This window comes from Camelina sativa, chromosome 10 (genome assembly GCF_030686135.1).
Source record: "Camelina sativa cultivar CO46 ecotype springtype chromosome 10, ASM3068613v1".
Taxonomy (NCBI): Eukaryota; Viridiplantae; Streptophyta; class Magnoliopsida; order Brassicales; family Brassicaceae; genus Camelina; species Camelina sativa.
In genome coordinates, this window is record NC_141889.1 from 14,833,710 (window position 1) to 14,856,923 (window position 23,214).

The following is a 23,214-nucleotide window of genomic DNA, read 5'->3' on the forward strand; positions in this document are numbered from 1 at the left end:
AAACCTAGATGCGATTTCGAACAGAAGGAAAAATGAAAAAATTTCTCCTTTGCAAAAAAAAATCAACCAATAGCGGACTGCCACGTCGTAATAGAACTGGGCCAAAATCTGTTCCAATTGAAGATCCAAAAACATGTTCTATTGGCACTTTTCAATATATTTTTCATTTTATTGGGCTAAGAACACCCAAACTGTTCTGCCAATGCAGATGGCCTAACTTGAGATTTCTAAATATAATTTTTAATACACATTTCTAATTTTTTTTTAGGTTTTTTCTTTAAATAAAATGTCAAATCACATTTCAAAAAAAAAATTATATTAGGAGTTTTTTAGATTAAGATGAAAGTAAAGTAAAAAGGCAAAGCATACTGATTTAAAATAGAATTTTTGTTTTTGTCAAACCCTTTGTTTTCATTCATTCAAGAACACAAATACAAGTAAAATGTTCTTGATTTAACTTGAGTTTTTTTAGATGTAAAATGGAATTTAACTTTTAGATTTAATCGGGAATTTTAGATTTAAGTAAAGTGTGAAGAGGACAAGGGTTCTGAATCTTACCTTTTTCACAATAAGTGAATCTTACCTTCCCCAATTTTTTTTAGAAACCCTACGGCGCAGATCTTCGCTCTTCAACCATTTTTTTTTTTAAATTCTCGTTCATTTTCCCACCATAATTTTGTTAAAATAAGTATATTGGTCCAATATTTACCCAAATACAGTACAATCTAAAACTCGAAGATATTATCAGATTATTATAAGGTCGACCAAATTTGAAAACATTGATTGATTATACGTAGTGTGTCTTTAATAAATGAAAATCTGATAGAGAAAGAAAAAAAACAAAAAAAGAGTTTCAGAGGTACTTTTTTTTCCTGTTTTTGTGAAACCTTTATTAATCTTCTCACAACTTCTTTTACAAAAATGTAACAAAATTTGGTCTATTATTACGAGGAAAGGAAATGTATTTGGGAGGTAAGGGGACCTCTCTCTCTTATAAGTTATAACAACTGAGGTAAAGGGGGACCTCTCTCTCTCTCCAACTCTGCTGCCATCAAATTAGATTAGTGTTTTAGTGTGGAAACACGTCCTATTTCCCCCTCATAACTATGACATCAAATTACTTTTACGCAGAACTTAAACCTCGTCCTATGGATCCTCCTGGAAACTATTGTAAACCTATATCCCCGCAATTTTGTAGTTTTCATGCCATTTCTCCTCTAAAGTATTAGATATCATCTATTCGCCCATGAGCGTGGGTTAATACGGTTTACTGTTGGTTTATTATTTGCTCGACCAACTAATAATCCCGTTTAACCGGCTAAACCCAATTTCAATCCGATTACAACCCTATTAAAAGACTAAACCAGTAATAACCAAAGACAAAAACCCCAAATCGATCTTTCCTCTCATTTAACCCTAGTTTCAAAACCCCCAAATTGATTTATCTCTCTCTCGAAGAACCCTAAAAACAAAACCCCCAATTCGATTTCTCATTTCGTTTCTCTTATTCATTCGCTCGACAATGGATTTAATCCTCTCAGAAGATAATCCTCCTGTAGAAAGAGATCACGATTCAGAGGCTGAAGATCGAGATGAATCTTTTGTCGACATGCTTGCGAAAAACTTTACCGAAGACGAACAATCGATCCGTCACGATGTGTACCCAGAAACCAACGACAACGCTGAAGGTCGTGAAGATGATGGTCAAGTGAGAATGCGAACACCCATTATTCGTGGTGATGGGATTATGTACAAAGGCCAAAAATTCTACAATGGAATCTCGCTCAAGGAGTGTGTCACCGACTATGCACTGCTAACAGGTTACAATTTGAAGCAGTACAGGTATGATAGAGATGCAATTGGGTTTAAATGTGTTGGTGCTAAGGGAAAATGTGGGTTTCAAGTGTATGCTGCATCTCTCGGTGATGATCCTTTCTGGAGGATTACGGTGTACAAGGATAAACATATATGTATCCCTAATGGAGAGTGTGAGATGTTTACGGTCCCAGTGATAGCTATCATATTTCTTGATAAGATTAGGGAAGAATCATAATATTACATGCATGCGAAGATGGAAAAGATTGTTATGGAGAAGTGGAAGATATCAATTACTAGGCCTCAATGTCAAGCTGCTAGGAGGAAGGCATTGGGATGGATCTCGTCGGAGTATGATACTCAGTTTGCACGTCTCCGAGATTATGGTGCTGAGATTATGGAATCAAATCCAGGTTCTGTTGTGGATGTTGATACCGTGAAGAATGATGCTGGTGAGGATGTCTTTAACCGGTTTTATGTCTGTTTTGATGTTCTTAAAATAACATGGAAAGCTAGTTGTAGACCAATCATAGGAGTTGATGGATGCTTCTTAAAAGAAAAGAATAAAGGGCAGTTATTGGCGACATTAGGCAGAGATGCATGCAATGCTATATATCCAATAGCATGGAGCGTTGTTCAAGTTGAGAACACTGATAACTGTCAATGGTTTGTGAATAGGTTAGATTGATCTAGACTTAGGTGATGGAGATGGTTACATTATCATGTCCGATTGGCAAAAGGTATGTGTTTTGTATATGTTAAATAATCAACTCGTTTGATAAAGCTCTAGTATAATCATGTTTTTTCTGTTTCATGGGTTGATAAAAGCTGTTGAGTTGGAGCTACCAAAGGTGGAGCATCGAAAATGTGTTAACATTTATGGGAACCTAAAGAAGAGTCATCCTAACAAAAAACTTCTGAAGAAACACCTCTTAGAACACCTAAATGAAGCGATATGGTTTCAACATGTAACTCCTAAATATGCTTTTGTTACATGGCTGGCGGTGAAGAACAGACTCACAACAGGGGAGAGAATGAAAAATTGGAAAGGTCATTGTCAACACCAGCTGTGTGTTCTGCAAACATCCGATGGAGACAAGAGAACACCTATTTTTCCTATGTCCATTTTTAAAACAGGTCTGGGAGGCACTAGTCCATGGGCTCCTCTCTGACAATTTCACCTTCTGCTGGGAGGAGATCATCTCCTTGATCGTTGGCAACAAGTTGGATAAAACAACAAGGTTTTTGTTGGGATACACTTTCCAAAACACAATACACTCTGTTTGGAGAGAGAGAAACGATAGACGTCATGGGGAACAACCTTCAATGGTAGAGAAGCTGGTGAAACTAATAGACAAAAATGTTTGTAATAGATTGAGTACTATGGAAGGAGGGGGACAAGGCTTTAAGCTTGGTTTTGCAGCGAGATTATACTAATTTTTGGTTTTGTTCTAATGTTTAAGAAAGAGTAAACACAAGCATTGTAAAACGTTTATTTTTATTTTAAATATAATTTAATATTAGATTCAAAAAAAAAAAAAAACACCTCTGAGATCTGGCTTGGAGCTACAATACCACAGAGTATGAACAGAACTTGGAGAGGATACACGAATACGACTCAAAGGTGTATGAAGATGTTCTGAAGACAAAACCGAAGACTTGGTGCAAGGCCTTCCACAAGCTTGGAAATTACTGTGAAGATGTTGAGAATAACTCCATAGAGTCCTTCAACAATACCATCAACAAGGCAAGAGAAAAGCCATTTGTGGCTATGTTAGAGATGGTTAGAAAGCTTGCCATGGTGAGGATTGCTAAATGGTATGCCATCTCTCATGATCACAAAGGTTAGTATTTTAATTACTATATGTGGTATGCATATGAATCATTATTATCGATTAACATTTTTTTCATTTCTGTGTTAGGCATCTGTACTCCTTATGTCAAACGGTTCCTTGCTAAAGAACATGAGAAAAATTCTGAGTGCTTTGTGAGTCCTACCACCAATGGGATGTATGAAGTCCAGCTGGGTTATGACAAGTATATAGTTTCTTTAAGAACAATGAGGTGTACCTGCATGAAGTATCAAATCTGTGGAATTTCCTGTGAACATGCATATGGAGTTATTCTTACGAAAACACTGGAACCTGAAGATTATGTGTGCCAATGGTTCAGAACTGCTAAATGGCAGCAGAATTACCAAGACGGCTTGATTCCACAAAGAGGTCCACGCTTTTGGCCTTCCACCGGAGGTAATGATGTGCATGCACCACCTTCTAAGGAGGATAACAACACTAAGGCAGACAAGAAGATGAAGAAGGGGGTTAATAAATCGCCTACCAAGAAGAAACCAAAAGAGAAGAAAAGGATCATGCACTGTGGGATTTGTGGTGCAGCTGACCATAACCGTAGGTTCCACCAGAAGCAAAATGCAACGCAAGTTAGTATTATGTTATGGTTATGATTCGGATTATGGTTTGATTTGTGTTGGGTCGAATTATGGTTTAACACAAGTTGTTGGTTTTACCTGTAGGCTACTCAAGGTGAACCTTCTCAAGGGACTTTGACTCAAAAGAACTAATGGTAGAAGTACAAGGAGGAGTAGGAGTATGAGTAGAAGGAATTATGACAAGAGTTTTTTAATAAATCTACCACATTCCAAAACTTATCTTATGATTTTTACCACATTGTTTACTTCTTTCAAGCAATACCACAAGTTACAAGTATAAAGACGAACATAACCCTTCTGAGTTCTTTTCCCTTTTATTTGTTTTATATTATTTCTTGTCCTGTCTTTTGTCTTTTTATGTTCTTTCCAATTTCAAATTAAATCAACGAACTATTTTTATTCATTAATTGTCCTATATATTTTCATATTCTTATGTTGAAGCTGTGTGATGCACCCTTTGGTGGACAAGTTCTGATGGACCAGATCCAGTAAACTAAAGCTGGTGGACCAATTCCGATTGACCTGGATCCAACTTGTCCACCTTTACTATATAATTATATTTCAAACTAGTACAACACAAGCCATAATAAAACTTTGTATTTAAGTGTAATCAAGTGAAAATTGTCCATAAACAACAAACCAACTTGTCTACCAAAAAACAGATCAACTTGTCTACCGACTCAAACAAGCAGGAACTTGTATACATATTAGTCAATAACAACTTATCCAAAAAATTGGAACTTGTCCATCACAATGAACTTGTCCATCGAACTTGATAACTTGTCTAACAAATTAATATCTTCTCTATAAATTTATCAAAAGTAATTTGTCTATCGGGAATTTGACTTGTCTACCATAAATTGATATTATCTACACACTCAATTAATGCTCTCATTTATGTTATTATTGTATATACAGATCTCTTTTCTTTTGACCAGCGTTTCTTTTTTTTACCACAATAAATATCAATTCAATTATAGTATCACAATAAATGCTAAGTCAGACATCGTACAATCTAACTATTTGTTCAGTTTTGTGCTCATCATATACAGGAGGGTATATTCGACATTTCCAATGCCATTTGTGGTATAATGGAAAAGGGATTTTGGATTGTGGTAGAATTGGAAAGTTTTAAATCCAATGTGGTAGAACTAATTAAATTCCCTTATGACAATGCTATGAAAGAGAATCACAAGGAGGACTGGTCTGTTTTTGTATGAATGGTCTTATTGTGATGGAACCTTATTGATGTATTTTGGTCTCGGTGAACCTAATTGATGTCTTTTGTTACTTTGGAACCTTATTGGTGTCTTCTGTTAATGGTGAACCTATGTAAGTGTCTTAGAACCATAATGTCAGTTATTTTGGATCCTCTTTCTCTCATCCATTACAAACACAAAATACATAACAACCAACCAAACATGACCATACAACCAACCAAATATGATCATAAAACCAACTTTCTCATGATCATTCAACCTTATTAATGTTAGTAGCTCATACTGCTATTTTAAATAGACCAAACATGATCATACAGCCAAAAACTATCACAACTATCATCATTTTCATCCTTGATCTCAATTCTGATTTTGCATCTTCAACCCTCTCAAATAGCTCTTTCTCAAGCTCCATTTTCATCTTCTTCTCAATCTCCATTTCCATTTGTAGTTTTACAGTGTGAAGAGTCACATAATCTACCTCATCCAACAGTGCCTCATCGACCCACTTGAAGATGCGGTCATCATTCATAAGCTATCAACCACCATCACAACAATGAGACAAATTCAACATATCACAAAGGTATATAGTCACATATGTACCTTTTTTGCAGCTGCATACCCACAGCGAAAGTATCGTCGACATGGATTTGTCTCCGATTTCGAATTTTTGGCCACGATCACTTCTCCAATCCAACATCTCTTAGGCACACCAACAACTTTACCTCGTCCTCCCTCTTGGACATTTGATGCACAACTCGAAGCTCCAGAAACATTGCTCATGATTTCCAGAACTTAATTTACGAGAATTTGATTTTTTAGGATTTATACATTCAACATTTGGGGATCTTCGTTTTAAGAAGAAGAACATCAATCGGATCGGGTTGTAATTTTTACTCGGGTTTTAAACTTGTTTCAAACCGGGTTTAGGAGGATTTCTATCTGGTTAATTTCGAAAACCGCTGAAACCCAGATTAGGGGGAAATGACATGAAAACTATAAAACCACGGGGCTATAGGTTTACAATAGTTTCCAGGGGGTCCATAGGACGAAGTTTAAGTTCTGCGTAGAAGTAATATGATGTCATAGTCAGGGCCGGTGATAGGCATGTGCAACAAGTGCATTTGCACTGGGACTATATCAAAATTACATGTATTTTAAGACCAAAAAAAATATTTTCATAAACATTTTATATGTAATTAAGTTCCATTTTTCAAAAATGAACTGGGACTTTAACCATTTTTGCGATTCTTACGCCGGCCCTGGCCATTGTTATGGGGGATATAGGACATGTTTCCGTTTTAGTGTAGGTTGTCATTTTTAAGATGTTTATTATTTATTAGTATTATTTGTAAATCTAATAATCCCATATTTTTAACATCATGTGAGAATTACAGAAGGAAAGGGGGGGGGACCATTTATAACATTAAATTATGGGAAAATTAGAAAAAAGGAGCTTTTTCCAAACATTTGGCCATCTACACCTTTTTTTGAAGATTGTCAATTGTGACGAAAATGCCCCTACTAATAGATATAGTGAAGTTTTTAGGAGTTTAAACTAAAAAACAAACAGTAAACTCATGTTAGAATACAACTGTGCAAAAAAAAAGTTTTGAAAAAAAAATGGTTTGAGTGTCAAAAATCAGTTTGTAAATTGATGATTTCTGGTCTAAATTGTTCAGAAAAGACTTTCTATAATTTTTTTCAAGTTGTGAAACGTTTAGATTATTCATTCTACAGTTTGTACATGTTGTACGAAGTTTAGACAGAAAATTTGTTCTAAAAACTTCAGAAACTGAATTTTGTATGTTCTACCAAATTAAGAATATGTATTCTACATTTTCTTCATTCTACATCAATTCAGAATATATTTTCTACGTTTTACCCTGTATAATAAAAGAAGTAGAAGATATATCATAATCATTTTATAATTTATAATCTGTAAAACTTAGAATACTCTAGAAATAGAAACAAAATAAACTAAATAAGGAAAGTGAATATTTTTTGAATAATCGTAATTTATGGTTACGATTCTGTATTTATTTTTTAGATATGTTCTAATATATTTTAGAATGTGTATTTTAAATTATTTAGAAGAAAGACAAAAACAGGAAAAATTGACATTCGACATAAATTATGATATCATGATCGGTTGTTTACCATCTATTCAACATTCCAGAAAAATTCCACTTAACTGTTTATGATGCAAATCTACGTTACTCCAAACTTCTCCAGACTTGTCTACAGACTTCACCAGACCTCTCCAGACTTCTCCAGACTTGTCTACAAATTTCAGCAGACTTTTCCAGACTTCACCAGACTTGTCTGCAGACTTCACCAGACTACTTCAGACTTCACCATCAATGAATTTCTGAACTGCTTAAGACCCTTTGTGTTGTTTGTTTGTTTCAAAGATAACACCATCAAGAAATTTCAAAACACATGAGTATCTACGTTGTGATTCATGAATTTAAAAATAAATCAGACCTTATGTACTGATCAACCATTATAAACACAAAATTCATTAGAATATCAATAAAAATAAAAGCGATATAACTAATGAAAAATAAAAGTGTAAAGACACTAAAAAATTAGCCAAGGTCTACAAACTCAGAAGTATACTTCTGCTATCCAAAGACCGACTGCCAACTTCAAACGAGCAAACTTGGTGTTTTCATCGTCAATCAAATCAAATGGTAGATTACGTATGTGACACTCAATATACTTCAGGGCATAAACTCCACAATCACAATTTGAGCGATTTAATTTAGATGCCATAAGTCGCTTAGGATAACTAATTTCCATCTCTGCCGAATAAAATAAAAGATGAGTTAGCATGAATTAGCCACAACTGAAATAAATCATAACAAAAATCAACAAAGATATTAGAAAATTAAATACTAAAGATTACTAAAAGTATGATTTAAGAACAAGAAAACTCTGATTATTAATCTTTTAAAGACAAAAATACACTAACAAATTGAGAATTAAACAAAATTAGACTTAAGGATCTTAGTTTAATCTTAGAAAATGATAACTTTCATATAAGATATACACTTGTTTCAGTTTCTTCTACGCATACACAACTACATACTACAATAGTAGGAGGATCCAAGCCTAAGAAAAAAGCTACTAACTTTGATGTAAGATTCTAACATGAACATCAACCGCAGGAATGGTAACCACCTTCCAAACTAAGATTTCAAGATCCAAAATCATAAAATTTATTAACTCCAATACTAATATTCAGCTCTAGAACAACCATTATATACAACGAAGCCTAATAACTTCCAATTCATGCGCATACGAATGGAAGAAGCCATCATAAAAACACTCTGGTTTTAAAAACACATGATTTGTACATAGAAAATAAGAAAAAAAAACAGAGCGACGAAACTAAATGTTGCGATTTGGGCATGTGTTAGTTCAGGTTTGTACATGAACTTAATCTAAGAGTGGGCAAGAAACATCTCTTTTAATCACGAAATCATAATAATCAACATGCAAAAATTGAAATCGAATAAGAAAAAATTGGGTTGAAATTTGGGTTGAAATGGAGTGAACAAATTGACATAATCTCAAGAAACGAACCCAACATAACAATCAACATGAAAAAAAATCCAGAAATCTACATACCTAATTCATGGAGAAATGGATCAATGGTGAAGATGGAGATGTGGTGAGATGGTGAAGACGGTGAAGAAGAGGAGACGGCGGAGGATGGTGATGGAGAGACACGACGGAATACGGTGACGATGGAGAGACGGCGGAAGATGGTGACGATGGAGAGAGACGCTGCTGGCTAAGGAGAAGATGGAGAGAGACGGCGGTAAGATTAAAGATGGAGGAGAGAGACGACGGTGAAAAGTTAAGGGTTTCGTTTTCTTCTATTTTTTTGCCTACCCAAATTTTTTAATATTTTTCATAAACGCCTAATATCCCAATAAAATTGATAGTTTCCTAATTTGATTTATTTAAAATCTACAAATTAAATCTGAATTTGTAATTGATATACAAATTTAATCTGAATATATAATTTAGGATATTATTGACTTTTAATTACATCCTAAAACCTATTTAACCAAACTCTTTTAAAAAAAGTATAGATGGACAAAGTTTTTTAAAAAGCTCCTTTTTCTAATTTTCCCTTAGATTATAGACTAAAACAAAAAAAAATGCGTACCACAAGTCAAAAAGAAAACTGTCACGTAAGTTTTTGCCTGTTTCCTTTCCTTAATCATCAATACAGTAACTTTTAGCCTCAAAGATTATTTATCACAAGTCACGAAATATGAAATATTATTCTTATTGGGGTAAAATAAATATATACGTTGAGATATTTTAAAATAAATATATACGTTGAGAATAATACACAGTCACAGATGCATAAAATTAGCTGAACAGTTCAAAAGTAAAAAATAACCATATGAAGCGATATGTGGCATGTCGAAATTTATGTTCGCATGTGACAATGTTACTTAAATTGTGTATATATTGTCATATAGTTTTGTAAAACGAAACATGTTTTCTTTTTCCTGAAACAAAAATAAAATAAAATTAATGTTATAAGTTATAACCCCTATGTGAAATGTCTGCATGCATTTGTGTAGATTCCATTTAATAATAAATTAGATCGAAAAGACAGAGAATATATATATATAATATGTATACAAACTAGATTTTAATCCGCGGTACACCGCGGAACATTTTTTTTTTAAAATAATAATATTTTAATTCTTTTGTTTTTATATTTTGTTTGTTTTGTTTAATTAAATAATAATTTTGTTTGGATTGTCAATTATTAGAATAATAATAGGGGAAATAAATATATAACTATGTAATGTATAAGCTATTATCGGATTAAATCAAAATTTTATCAATGATTGAATTGTTTTACAAAATTTTAGTTAAATTACTCTGATTTAATATGTCTAATATTCTTATATTAGTGGTATTGACCAAATAATTAAATGAAGATTTAACCCGTGTTTCAAAATCGAATTAATAATATTTTATATTTATACTAATGTTAATTAAAATCGTCATGTTAATAACATGTCCCGCTATATAACAACAAACAATCATATTAGTGGTTTAACCCGTGTTTCAAAACCGTCATATTAGTGGTTTTGGTTGTGTGTTGTGTTTCGTTTGTGAAGTTGATATTTATACATGGAAAATGCTTGATGTGCAAGAAGTTTACGATCCGTAGCAATAAAAGAGAGATTTTAGTCTTTTCCTATTTGAGTTGATAACATTATCGCAGAATAATATTCAGTTTCTTAACACGGTATATACTATATTAAATGTTTTTCATGATGATAAAGTTAAATATACTTGATTATTGAGTTTCTAAAAGTTGGGTTCTCGTTTTTATGAACTTTATTAATGTTATAATAATTATTGCGATTGTAATCATTTGTTACTCAAACTCAGCAGTGTCATTTAAATTTAAGAGATCATACAGTCTCTAAAAATCTATTAAAATAGGTTTGGAGATTTTTATGGGATTAAAAATTTAATGCGTAGAGTTGTGTTTGGAAACATCAGAAAGTATAGATGGTGTCAAGCTTATTATGACAATAAGTGTAAATAAATTTGTTCGATTAAAATAGTTCCATTAAATGAGTTTCCAGAAATTGTTATTTTAGGAAAATAGTTAGAGGTTAATATTGTAAATAAAACAAATTAAATAATCAAAACTTCAAAGGAATAACACAAAATATATTTCAAAAATAATAATATAGATAGAACAAAATGGTAAATTCAATATGTACCAGAACAACATTTAATCAGATTCGTTGTGTATATATAATAAGCCTAACACTAACACACAAATATAAAACCCATATGGCTCTATCCAACTTTTCGCTTCCTCTGATTCCTAAGTCTAGCCTAGAGTATTTCCGAAACTTGTAGCTACCTTAACCCCATCACGCTCTCTTAAGTCCAGCTTAAGCCACGTGAAGCAACTCCACAAGATGCTTCTCTTCTCGGCGTCTCCCACAGTGGCTGGGATCGGGGTCTTGGCACGCTACAATGTAGTTGTTGTAGATTTGGAGCATGGACCCGGTAGCGTTAGTGAGGCTTTGCATTGTATCCGTGCGGTGAAGGCGGCTGATTCTTCTAGTGTAATTCGTGTGCCGGAGGTGACTTCGGCGTGGGCTAAGAAAGCCTTGGACGTTGGACCTGACCGAATCATGTTTCCTAAAATAGAAAATGCAAAAGATAGACTTATTGTCCTTAAAGATAGACTTGAAAAAAACAAAAATGGATATCCCGATTAGTATTAGTATTTTTTTTATTTTTTTTTAAAATTAAATCATTAATTAAATACCAAGAGAGACTTCTCATTATGTAGGTGTCAGGTAATTTTTGTTTTGTTTTCTTGTCTGGTTTCACCAACCAATGTTAGTGCCCTAAGCCAAATTTCAAAACATGCTTTCTATATACAAAAAAAAAAACATATTTTTTATACCCAAAAAGAAAAAAGTTTTCATATACTATTAAAAATCATAAACAACAGTAATTTATACAGTTGATATTCAATAATATTTTTAAATTTAAAAAACAAACGAAAATCCATCTTTCTTTGTTGAAGAAGGAAAAAAAAAGCTCACAAATTGTCTTAAGTACAAAATTGTTTAATGATAAAAATACTTAATAAAATTTAGTGTAAAAACAGTGGATTTTAATAGACTTTTTAAAATCCATGATTGAATAACATATGATTTGTAATTTGCACACAAATCACTTAAAATGTCAAGTTGAATACACCCTCCTAAGTGTTCAAAAAAAAAAAATTCTTTTAATTTTTTCCTTTTAACTCTTTTTAACATTTATCTATTTTATATAATTTGCAAATTATTCTTTGAATATTAATTGGGATGGTAAAATTATTTCCCAGTAAGAATGATATATTATAGTAAACTTTATTTAAATATAATATTCATAATAAATATATATGTATAACTTTAGCCAAAAGTAGACATTTGTACTTTGTATGCACACTTGTTTGGGTTTTGATTCATGCAAATATATTGAGTTACTTAGAGAATGAAAATATTATGCAGAAGTTAGGAAATAGTGTGCAAAGTTTAAGCAAAACTATTGCAATTTATGTGAAGAAGTTCAAAATGATTGTTTTGCAAACTATTGTATATTAATAGAAATAATTAATTTATTATTTGATTGTTTATTCGATGAGAAAAACATTGCCGTAAGTGGAAGTAGAAATAATCAACAGAAATGTTATTTTTCTTACACCAAATTTCAAAATTCATTTGAGTGGATAAAATGAAAGCCAAAACTCAATATTGCAACAGATTTAGATCAAACAAAGAAGAAAAACACATAGATTATACTTGTTAATAAGTAAAACCTACAAATTGTTTAAGTTTAAAATGGTTTGTATAATGACTTTGCCAATCTAGTTCTATAATCTGTCGTTGACAAAAATATTTATAATTTAAAACATATTTTCAGTACACTAATTAGAGGATTTGAGATTTTGTAGATTTGAATTGCCAAATTAGTCTTCAATTATCCATTATTTAAACATATTTCTAAAATAATTGGTATAATGTGGTCATTACATATTTGCTCATATATAGTCTAACAAGAATATGCACTAATCCCCTATATAATAAAACGTAAGCACACAACATTTTCTTGTATACTATATAATTTTAATAAGCTGGTTACAAATATGTTATAGATTAAGTTTTATATTATTTGTATAGTCTGGATTTATTGTTTCCAAAAATCTTAAAGAGAATATTCTAAAGAATTATTTGATATCATCTAACTTACTATATAAATTTATTTTATTAAATTATTCATCAAATAAAATCCTTTGATGTCTAGCTTAACATTTTAATTTGTTAATTATCATTATACTTCACCTCTCATTTTTATATATGAGTCTAATTTTGTGAAACAAATAAATTATCATATCATTTATTATAATAAAAAAATAGTTATATTTCCAGATATACCATAAGTTGAATTTTTAAAACAAATATAAATGATTCAATCTATAAAATATTCAAGTTTTATTATATTATTCTTTAAAAATAATATATATTGAAGTAATTGTTTTTACTAAGTAACGGGTCAAAATTTGAATATTTAAATTCAATTTCATACTTTTTTGAATTTTATAATTTTATATAATATAATAATAATTAAATAATTTATTTTAAAACATTTCTAAAATATTGAAACTTGATATTAAAGTTTAAAACTATAAACACTCTAAATTGGTTTGTTATAGCATTGTCAATAATATGTCACTATAATATGAAAGAATTTCAAAAAACCAAATCTATAAAAACAAAAAGTATAACAATATATTAATTTATTCATAATATAAAAACTCATTTTATGAAAACCAAATTTACAAAATTATGTCTTATAATGACATTCAAGTCATGAGGTAGAATATACATTGTTGAAATAACTTCACATTACATAAACTAATACAACATATTAAAATAGAAAATATACAACATATTAAACTTATCTAGAATCATTAACAATATAAAACTTACAAAATAAGTGTCTTTTTCAAGTCATCATATTTAGCATTTGATTTTAATGTATAATATTTTATCCAAAAAAAACTTTTAAAAACAATTACATAAGTTATATTTTATAAAAAAAATTACAATATAAATAAAATGAATTTCAACCCGTGCTCTACCACGGGTCTTAATCTAGTATGTGCTTTAAAACTAAACACACACAATTATTTTGTCGTATCCAAATTAAACTCTACTAATATAGACTAAATCAAATTTACACTAATAACCATATCATACCAAAATTACAGAATTTACAATTACTAATTAATTAGTATACATCAAATATTAATATATCAATCTATATTAACATTTTTGAAGTATATTTTGTGTTATGCCCTTGAAGTTTAACTTATTTAATTTGTTTTTTTGCAACATTAACCCCTCCAGATTTTCCTAAAATAACTTTTCTACTTAATTAATCTCTACAGATTTTCCTAAACTAACATTTCGAATTAACTCAATTAATGGAACTATAGGAATGGTTCAAATTTATTAATGCTTATTGCCATACACAGCATGACACCATCATTTAAGAGATCAAGAATAAATGCTCAAAACTTATTTAATACATATTTATGATATGTTTAATGTAAATCGACCCACTTTGAGAAACAAAAGATTACAACCTCAAAGATTATTATGACGTAGATAACGTCCTTAAACATGAGAACCAAAATTAAGGAAATTACATTTTAGCAAATATATAACTGTGTAAGCAAGAAATACATTTATTTCTGTACATATCTCCTTTAGAAACTAAATATAGCTCTGCAATATTCTCACAACTTCATTAGACACACAGAAAAATCTCGTGTTTATTGTTAAGGATCGTTTGGCACCTTGCTTTGCAAGCATTTATTCAATTATAAATATCAACTTCAAAAGAGAAACACAACACCCACAACCAAAACCTACATCCGCATAGCTAAACACAAGATGGTAAACCTTTTGCATTAATTCAAAATTGCCATATATATTTTTAGATTTTTTGCTTGCTTACCAATATATTCTCGATCTCATATCACATCTAATTTTACCATCTTCAAAGAACTATATAAATAACGTCTTAATAGCAATACGACAATGCATCAATTCATACACTTAAAGTAACCTTCCCGGTTGAGACACTTGATTTGGTTTTGGCGATAAACAGGTGCACATTTATTCCTTTATTAATTTCTTGGTACAAAATGTTTATGCTTTCTTTATTTCATCTCTAATATCCTTATTTTCTTATTTTAGATGGTTTAAAATCCATTTATTTGAAAAAAAAAGAGTGGTTTCACGTGAACATGCAGCCTTCCAGTTAGTGGATAATCAAAATATTTTTTGTTTGATTTATTTCATATCTACACTAATTTTTTGTTTTGGACTCCATGTAGTTATGTACTTATGTCACAAATGCATGTTGAGAAAGAAAGCAATCTGAGTTTAGCACACGGTGAGTTGCTCACCTTTCTAAGTATCCTCTTTATATTTATTATTGTATATATACTGTCATTTTGCACTTACCAAGCTTTTCGGTTTTTGGTACACCCCAGGATTTTGCTTTGATCCATTTGTATATCTTTTCAAACAATTGGGAGTAAATTAAAGGGGCCTATGTTGAGGCCACAAAGGAGGAAAATATGTTGGAGGAGGAGAGAGGAAAGAGATGAGTTTGGCGAAGTTGTTCAAAGTTTTTGTTGAATGATAATTGTTTAATTGATTCCAAAGTGACTATTAAATGCTCTATGTACTTTGTATTGATTTAAAAGAGTAATATGTGAGCATGATTAATCATGTAATTTATATGATAATTTAGGATTTTTTTCTTGTAACTAGACTAATATTTTATTGTATATGTATTAAAGGGTCGAATCTAAAAATAGTAAATAAAGTTGATTTAATTACGACTGTAAAAAACAAATTATTTTGTGTGGTAAATGGGTGAAATTCTATAATTAACATTCAAAATACAATTATACAATATAAACACAAAAAAAGAAAAAAATAATAAATAAATATAAAAAATTGTCCCGCAGTATACCGCGAGTTAAAATCTAGTAGTAATTAATATATTTGGCTAGTGTATATGTTTTTCTAATTAAAAAATATTGCATGGAGTCATTTAATTGGATCAGATTTCAAATACGTTATCTCTATCATAAATTATACGACTAGATTAAGAATTACATTTAGCAATTTTCTGACTAGAGAGTTATGGAAAGAAAATCATAAGTCAAACATAAATATGACTTTGTAAACGTGGTTGGACAACTTTTGTAAATAATCTCATGACTTCCTTCTTTGTTTTTTATATAGATGCTATGGTTGATTTCTATAGCTTATAATATTATCTTTTCTTTTATTTTTATATATTTATTTCCAATTTATCAATTTACAATATTTGATCTCTTTCTTTTTATGTTCATTTTTTTTTTATGATCTAAACATAGAAATATCTGATCTCTTTCTTTTTATATTATACGTAAACATAAAGAGATGCCATTACCAGAAAAGATAAGACAAAGAAGCTACGTTTAGATCATAGACAAATATTTCTATGTTTGCGTGTATATTATTATTATTATACATGTCACATAAGTTTGTACGTACCATGATGCTCAAAGGAGCTGCGAAAACACAAACGGAAAAGCCGACGCAAATCCCTCCAAGGACTTTCTCACGGTTCGATCCTTTGGTTAAGAGCTCACGAACAAGAATAATAGCAGCAAAACCCAAGAAATTCAAGAGCCCAAGAACCTTCAAAGTTGATATCTGCAAAGTCGTTGTTGATATATATATCATCATTAGAGAAACACCTAAACCTTTTTTTTTTTGTAATATATATAAGTGCATGTTTTTAATAAACGAAAAGAAATGGTAAAGGTTTAAAACGTACTCTAGCTTTCTTGTTAGCATAAGTGATGAAGAGGATGATGTAGATGGTTTCGATTAAGCACCCCACAGCGTTTATGGTTATGAGAAGGAAGCCTGCTCCATCTTTTTGCATAGCGTAGTAAATCCATAGCATCGCGCTAAAGAGCGCTGACACGTAGGGAAGTGATTCAAAACCTTTAATCGTTTTTTTCTTGCAGATTCTTACAAAAGTTGGCCTGAAAATAGTAATATCCAAAACATTTTTTTTTATTATGAGAAAAGAAAAAGAAACAAAGAGTGTTTGAGATAGATGATGCTTACACTGGTGCCATGAAAACAATGAATGATATGATGTTGCCGGCAAAAATACATATTTCAAAGATAGTACAGTTAAATTTTATATGCACTTACTAATAATAGTTACAGGATATATAATAGTTGTATACAATTATAATTTTATATAACTTTGATGTTTGTTTATGAATGCTTGATGATACTTACCTTACCCATGATTCTAAATGTAACTGCCAATACGTTGTGAGTTAGAGCCATTGTAGACTTGTAGGTATTTTGTGAATGAGCGAGCTCTTCAAGTATCTTTATGAGTATCTGAAATGATCTGATCCGTTTTTTTAATAATTAATAATAATAATATAAATAACTATGACTAGTGGTCCCATACCCACTAGCCACCTAACCACAATCACAAACAACAGAGGAATAACAATACCAATTTAATAACCAACTGAACCAATAATCCAATATTAATCCATAATAGAATAACCAACAACCAATCCTAACCATTTCAATGTCAAACAACAGGAAACTAAGGAACCAGCAACCTAATAAGTTCTAAAGACCTAACTCTAGCAACCTAGCAATGCCAGACAACATCCAATCGAGTTCCTAGAACATCTTCCTCTTCATTGCCTTGATTCCACGATCACACTTTGCCTTTACCTGCACCACAAACACAAATTGAGATACATGAGTATTTGATAAATACTATCAAATACTTAGTGAGGCAATCCTCCCATCTACTGGGCTATACATATAAGCAATAAGATCTCTCATGCCACAAACAACAACAATAAAACAAACCAGGAACATGAACAAGTGACCCGACACGATCCGGTTACTGTCAGAATTGTGTCGACCGACAATGGACATCTGGTGTCGACCAACACCACTTGGGTGTCGACCAACACCTGCTCGACACCCCCGAAACCCTAACGGTGTCAACCGACACCTCCACATGGTGTCGACCGACACTCGCTAAGTTTCCGAGCTGTCCTCGCGTTAGTGTCGAGCAGTGATTTCCTTCGAACAGAACCTCCGAATCTCGCCTCCAAACTTCTCCTCTTCGTCCCACACAATCCCAGGAACAAATCCAAGCCTCAGGAGCTACGAAAAACTCACAAACAACCAAACAACACACAATATCACAGAAACAGAGATCTTAGCTTAGATAAGCCATGGTCATGCACTTACCTTAGCCAACAAAGATATCTAAGCCTAAAGGACGAAGCTATCACCACAGAAACCTTCCCACCACGTTCCTAGCCTTGGATCTTCACTCTCACAGCAAGATCTTCCCAAAAATGCCTTCAAATCTCACAAACTCTCACAAGAACTCTTAGAAACTGTTTTCTCCTCTTTCTCTCTCAAAAACAACAAACGGCGACCAAGAAAAAAATAAAACACGACCTAGGTCATTTTCCCATTTAAATATCTCGGTTCACTAGTTTTTTCTAAACCAAACCGGTCCAAATCGATAATTAAATCAATCTGGTCGAAACAGAAATAAGTGGTTTCGACCGACACCACATGAGTGTCGATCGACACCCACCTCAAAACGCAGAGTTTTGGTTCGCGGACGTTACGGTATCGAAAAAAATTAATATGCCAAACCTTGGTTTTTATTATTCGTAAGTCATTTAAGTGACCTTTCTTTTTCCTTTAAACCAAATTAATATAAATAAATGAGCTTTTAATATAGGTTTTAAACTTGTTGGTAATTAATTTATGTTACTTTAGCATGACCAATAAAACAAACCATTGATCGGCTGATAGCTTTCTAGCTAACCATTGAAACATATAATATTAAATCTGATGGTTATCTTTCGTCACTGTATGCATGTTCCAGTATATATTTACCAGGACACAAACTATAGCTAAATTAGTACCTACGTTTTGTGAACTATTCCAAACTTTGCATGGTAATTAAAAGAATACCACAAACACTCCACACCAATTCCCTTCCCCGTCTAGTAGAGCACCTCGAGCTAATCTAAACCTACTAATTAATACCCACTTACTATAAAGTTTGGTGATAAAAATGAAATAAAATAATAATAGTACTAGACATGTTTGTACGATAATACCGTAAATTATTTTACAAATATATGTCTACAATAGAATATCTAAGTGTTATGGTTTCACTTCATATTCATTTTTTGATATCTTACGATACTTGAACTGCATGGTGATCATAATCTCCATCCCCAAATTTTCTGACGCTTCTTCTCACCAAACTATATATATACTAGAAAGAATGAAAAGTTGAATAATTAGGTGGAAGTCGTCTACTAATCAGATATTCAAACTATATCGCCATCATATCAATTCTTTAAGTTACCAAATGTTTTCCCTTAGCTTAGCTATTTTATTTCATGATGTTGAGACTTGAGATCTAGCTATTATTCTTTTGAAATTTAAGAATCTATTCTAAGTTTCTAACATATATTCTTTTACCCTATGTAGTATGTAACATTACATGTCATGGTCCATCCTATCATCTTATAAATTATAATACTCCACTTGCCGAACCACTTGAAATCTACTCTAGAAATATATTTGTAGACCTACAATTGTTAAAATATAAGTAATTGACAATTTGACATAAATACAATTTTGGTGATAAAAACATTAGTACAAATGTGATAGGAGTTTAAACTGTGTTTAAAGATTGTATCATTCGATCGTAATTATAACCTATCTCAGTTATGTTCAAGTTATATGCTCATAAACATATAAAAATTGATCAAATGTTAACTTTGAATTAGTGGCATTTCAAATTCAATACGGCTTTTATAGAGAAGAACTGACTACTAGAAAGAAATCAAAAGAAAACTAAAAGTGTTCGAGAAATTTTGGATAAAGATTCAACTAATTTTATGGACGTGGATGTATCATTCGAAGTTGTTGAGCTACAATCTGAGAGAGAACTTAATTTGACGTCAATTTTTTATAGATATATCAATGTTCTATTCTCCACTAAAACTTATCCGTAAGATCACATCCATACTTGAATACTTCAACACAAGCACACCGAATTTAAAACTTAGTGTAGAAGTATGTTCTTAAGGTCGAGTCATTGTCACTTTCAGACAAAATTATTTAACATTGGTCGGATTCTTTTTCTCTTTCTTTTTATAGTGGCCACCATAACACATCACCTATAAGTCCATTGACCTTGATGTCTATGTTGTTCGATGCCATAATAATCTCATTAACAAATTTGTTAAACTAAAAAGTTTTTATTTTACAATATGGACGATTAAGGGCGGTTGGCTCAGCATTCGGAATAAATTCAACTGATCAGAAACATGACATGTCTTCCTTTTTTCGTTTGTTTTTCTTTTTTTCTCTGTTTTTATTTTGGTATAAATTATATACATTTTACAAACCCACGAATGAATAAAAATTAAATATAAAGAGAAAATTAATTTTCGAAACGAATAATGAGATAATTTTTTAAAATTTTCGTGTATAATTAACTTAAAGTACTTAACTGCTAAAACCAATGCCACAAAACCTCGTTAACTAAGAACTTTTGAGATTATCCAAATTGTTGCTGTATATATAATTGCGCCTTTGATTGTAGATAATTCATAAAGTAAAAAAAAATGTATAGCCATGTTTTTGTTACTAACAATCGTGACTAAAAATTTATTTTTCACGAATTAACCACTACCATAATTAGTAGCAACTTCATGACCATTTAGCCACGAAATAATTACGAATACAACATGTGACAACATTTGTCACAAAATAGCGACGAATGATCGAGTGACTAAATAGACATGATAGTATTAGTGGCTAAACCGTGATGCCCACTAACCATTATTTTTTTTTCGTGTCCCATTCACTGAACTGTCCATCCAATGACCGGAAAAGTGTGATGGCTATACACAGTCACGAAAATCTTTCGTAAGTAAATGGTGACTAAGGCCTTGCCACCAATTTTTTTCTGGTAATTTTGTGGCTATCCCATCAAATTATGTTTATTATATTTTATTATATCAGAAAATTAGTGTTACTAAATCATATAGAAACTGATATTAATAAATCATAAAATTGTTATCAAAAATTCATTAAAATTAAATAATTATTTTTAACCAGGTTTACTTGGTTTGGGTGGACTAACCCAAATAATTTTCCTCCATCCCAGCACAGTACAATGAAAAGCTTAAATTAAATCACTTAAATTGAATCATAAAACTAAATGATACAAATTTAAATTACTTATTTATAATTGATACAAAAATTAAAAATGTAACATCATTTGCAATAACCGATGCCGTTTTAATTTGTGTGGCATCAATTGATTAAAACTGATGTAAATAAAAATTAATTTGTATCACTTTTACATATTGATATATATATATATATATATATATATATATATATATAAATTTACATATTGATATATATGTATAAATTTACATCACTTAAATAATTGATTTATTTATAAATTTATATTAACATCACTTAAGAAAATGATATATGACTTACATCACTATTTAGTGATACTGATAAATATACTAATTACATAAGAAAAAAATTGTATCGGTTCTTATAAAACTGGTAATTTAGCATCATTTTTTATGGTTTGACATCACTTTTTTTATAATTGCTGAACCAAAAAAAAATCCTTTTCTTTATAATTATTTTTAAAAATTTTATCTCCCTAATTTACTATTTTGTTGGAAACAGAATATCCATTTTCCCACGATTAAGTGAATCAAATTACAAATTTTCCTAAAAAATAGAATCCTAACTTTTCCTAAATATCTCTAGAAATCTATGTTACCTTTGCACTATTTAATCCTAACAGTTTTTTATTCCTTTTTAATATAACTTCTTCGTCGGTTCTTCTTCTTCATTTCATCTATTTCTTTCTTTTATCAATATACTGTACTTTATTATAACTTTGTAGTGATTTGTCCTTTGTATGCCATCCAAATGCACCCGAGAAGAACAAAACCCCAAAACAATAGAACATAAAACCATGTCATCAAGTCGCCGTGAGGAATTGTTGGAGGTGAAGAAGTTGGAGTCGCCAGTTCTCGGTTTACCCCTAATTAAGAAGATCGTAGAAAACATCCCAAACAAATGTCAATGGTGTAAAATTCTCAGTCTAAGGTGTTACATTTCACAAAGCTTTTGTTACCATGACGTTGAAGAAGGGTGAGACAGACCGTGAGAAGGATAAAAACATAAAGCACAATGTAAATATCTTTTAGATGATGTCAATTAATATTTCTAGATTATGAGGCTTAGAAGGAGCTGAGCTGGCGTGATGGAGATAGAGACAATGTCTCTTTTTGGATTTTCAACATGAGATTCAAGGCTATGGTGAATTAAGAATAAAATTAGCTTATGATTGTGGGATTTGTTTTTGATTTTCAAACGATGTATCCATGTTTTCTATGAAATTTAATTTTTAATATTATTTTATTTATAATTATTGATTATTGAAAACTGCAAAATTATTATAATTGTTTTGAAACTGACACAAAATTTATCGATTAATTATATTTGATTTAAAATTTTAATTGTAAAATATAGAATTATTTGAATCATTTATTAAAACTGATATTATAATATTAACATCAGCTATATAGAATTGACATAAATATTTAACATCACTTACTCTAACCGAAACAAATACTAAAATCATTTATATTAACTGATGCAAAATTAGTATCATTTTTTGTAATTGATACATAATAACTTCAATTACAATAATCAATACAAATATTTGTTTCAACCGATTCATCAACAAAATGTAAATCATTCATTAAAGTGATGCAGAATATTTTTGCATCATTTAAATATGATGCAAAATATAAAATAAATGATGTAATATCACACTTTTTTGTAGTGGCAGTTAATTTCTCACAATTCCACCAATTAATTTAGTTTCCCGGCTAAATGAAAATTTTGGCTAAATAGTAATTTTAAGAGTATTATTATATAATACTTTTTCTTCTTCTTCATTTAT

General features: G+C 30.8%; 3 protein-coding genes and 1 long non-coding RNA gene across 4 annotated transcripts; 2 read left to right on the forward strand and 2 right to left on the reverse strand.

The window, feature by feature from the left end:
* Window positions 1-1,522: 1,522 nt before the first annotated feature.
* On the forward strand, window positions 1,523-2,053 carry LOC147936157 (uncharacterized). The gene has a single exon (XM_087468610.1). It carries the CDS (start codon window positions 1,523-1,525, stop codon window positions 2,051-2,053), a length of 531 nt encoding a protein of 176 aa, XP_087324736.1.
* An 18-nt stretch (window positions 2,054-2,071) lies between these two features.
* On the forward strand, window positions 2,072-4,393 carry LOC147936158 (uncharacterized). Its single transcript, XM_087468611.1, has 6 exons — window positions 2,072-2,455; window positions 2,499-2,555; window positions 2,953-3,229; window positions 3,396-3,659; window positions 3,738-4,252; window positions 4,346-4,393. The coding sequence occupies exons 1-6, from the start codon at window positions 2,072-2,074 to the stop codon at window positions 4,391-4,393; spliced, it is 1,545 nt and encodes a 514-aa protein (XP_087324737.1).
* Window positions 4,394-5,758: 1,365 nt separating this feature from the next.
* On the reverse strand, window positions 5,759-6,261 carry LOC104720428 (uncharacterized). Its single transcript, XM_010438331.1, has 2 exons — window positions 6,082-6,261; window positions 5,759-6,013 (listed from the first exon to the last, which is right to left on the reverse strand). Exons 1-2 carry the CDS (start codon window positions 6,259-6,261, stop codon window positions 5,759-5,761), a joined length of 435 nt encoding a protein of 144 aa, XP_010436633.1.
* Window positions 6,262-7,952: 1,691 nt separating this feature from the next.
* LOC147936159 (uncharacterized) lies at window positions 7,953-9,305 on the reverse strand. The gene is made up of 2 exons (XR_015568270.1): window positions 9,115-9,305; window positions 7,953-8,285 (listed from the first exon to the last, which is right to left on the reverse strand). It is a non-coding gene; the product is annotated as an uncharacterized LOC147936159 (long non-coding RNA).
* Between the last annotated feature and the right edge of the window lie 13,909 nt (window positions 9,306-23,214).

Coding starts and splice junctions, on each gene's coding strand:
- LOC147936157 (XM_087468610.1), top strand. CDS start 1,523: ATGGATTTAATCCTCTCAGAAGATAATCCTCCTGTAGAAAGAGATCAC.
- LOC147936158 (XM_087468611.1), top strand. CDS start 2,072: ATGGAAAAGATTGTTATGGAGAAGTGGAAGATATCAATTACTAGGCCT. Junction 2,456..2,498: donor TAGCATGGAGCGTTGTTCAA/GTTGAGAACACT, acceptor TGAATAGGTTAG/ATTGATCTAGACTTAGGTGA. Junction 2,556..2,952: donor TCATGTCCGATTGGCAAAAG/GTATGTGTTTTG, acceptor TTTTTAAAACAG/GTCTGGGAGGCACTAGTCCA.
- LOC104720428 (XM_010438331.1), bottom strand. CDS start 6,261: ATGAGCAATGTTTCTGGAGCTTCGAGTTGTGCATCAAATGTCCAAGAG. Junction 6,014..6,081: donor GGTATGCAGCTGCAAAAAAG/GTACATATGTGA, acceptor GGTGGTTGATAG/CTTATGAATGATGACCGCAT.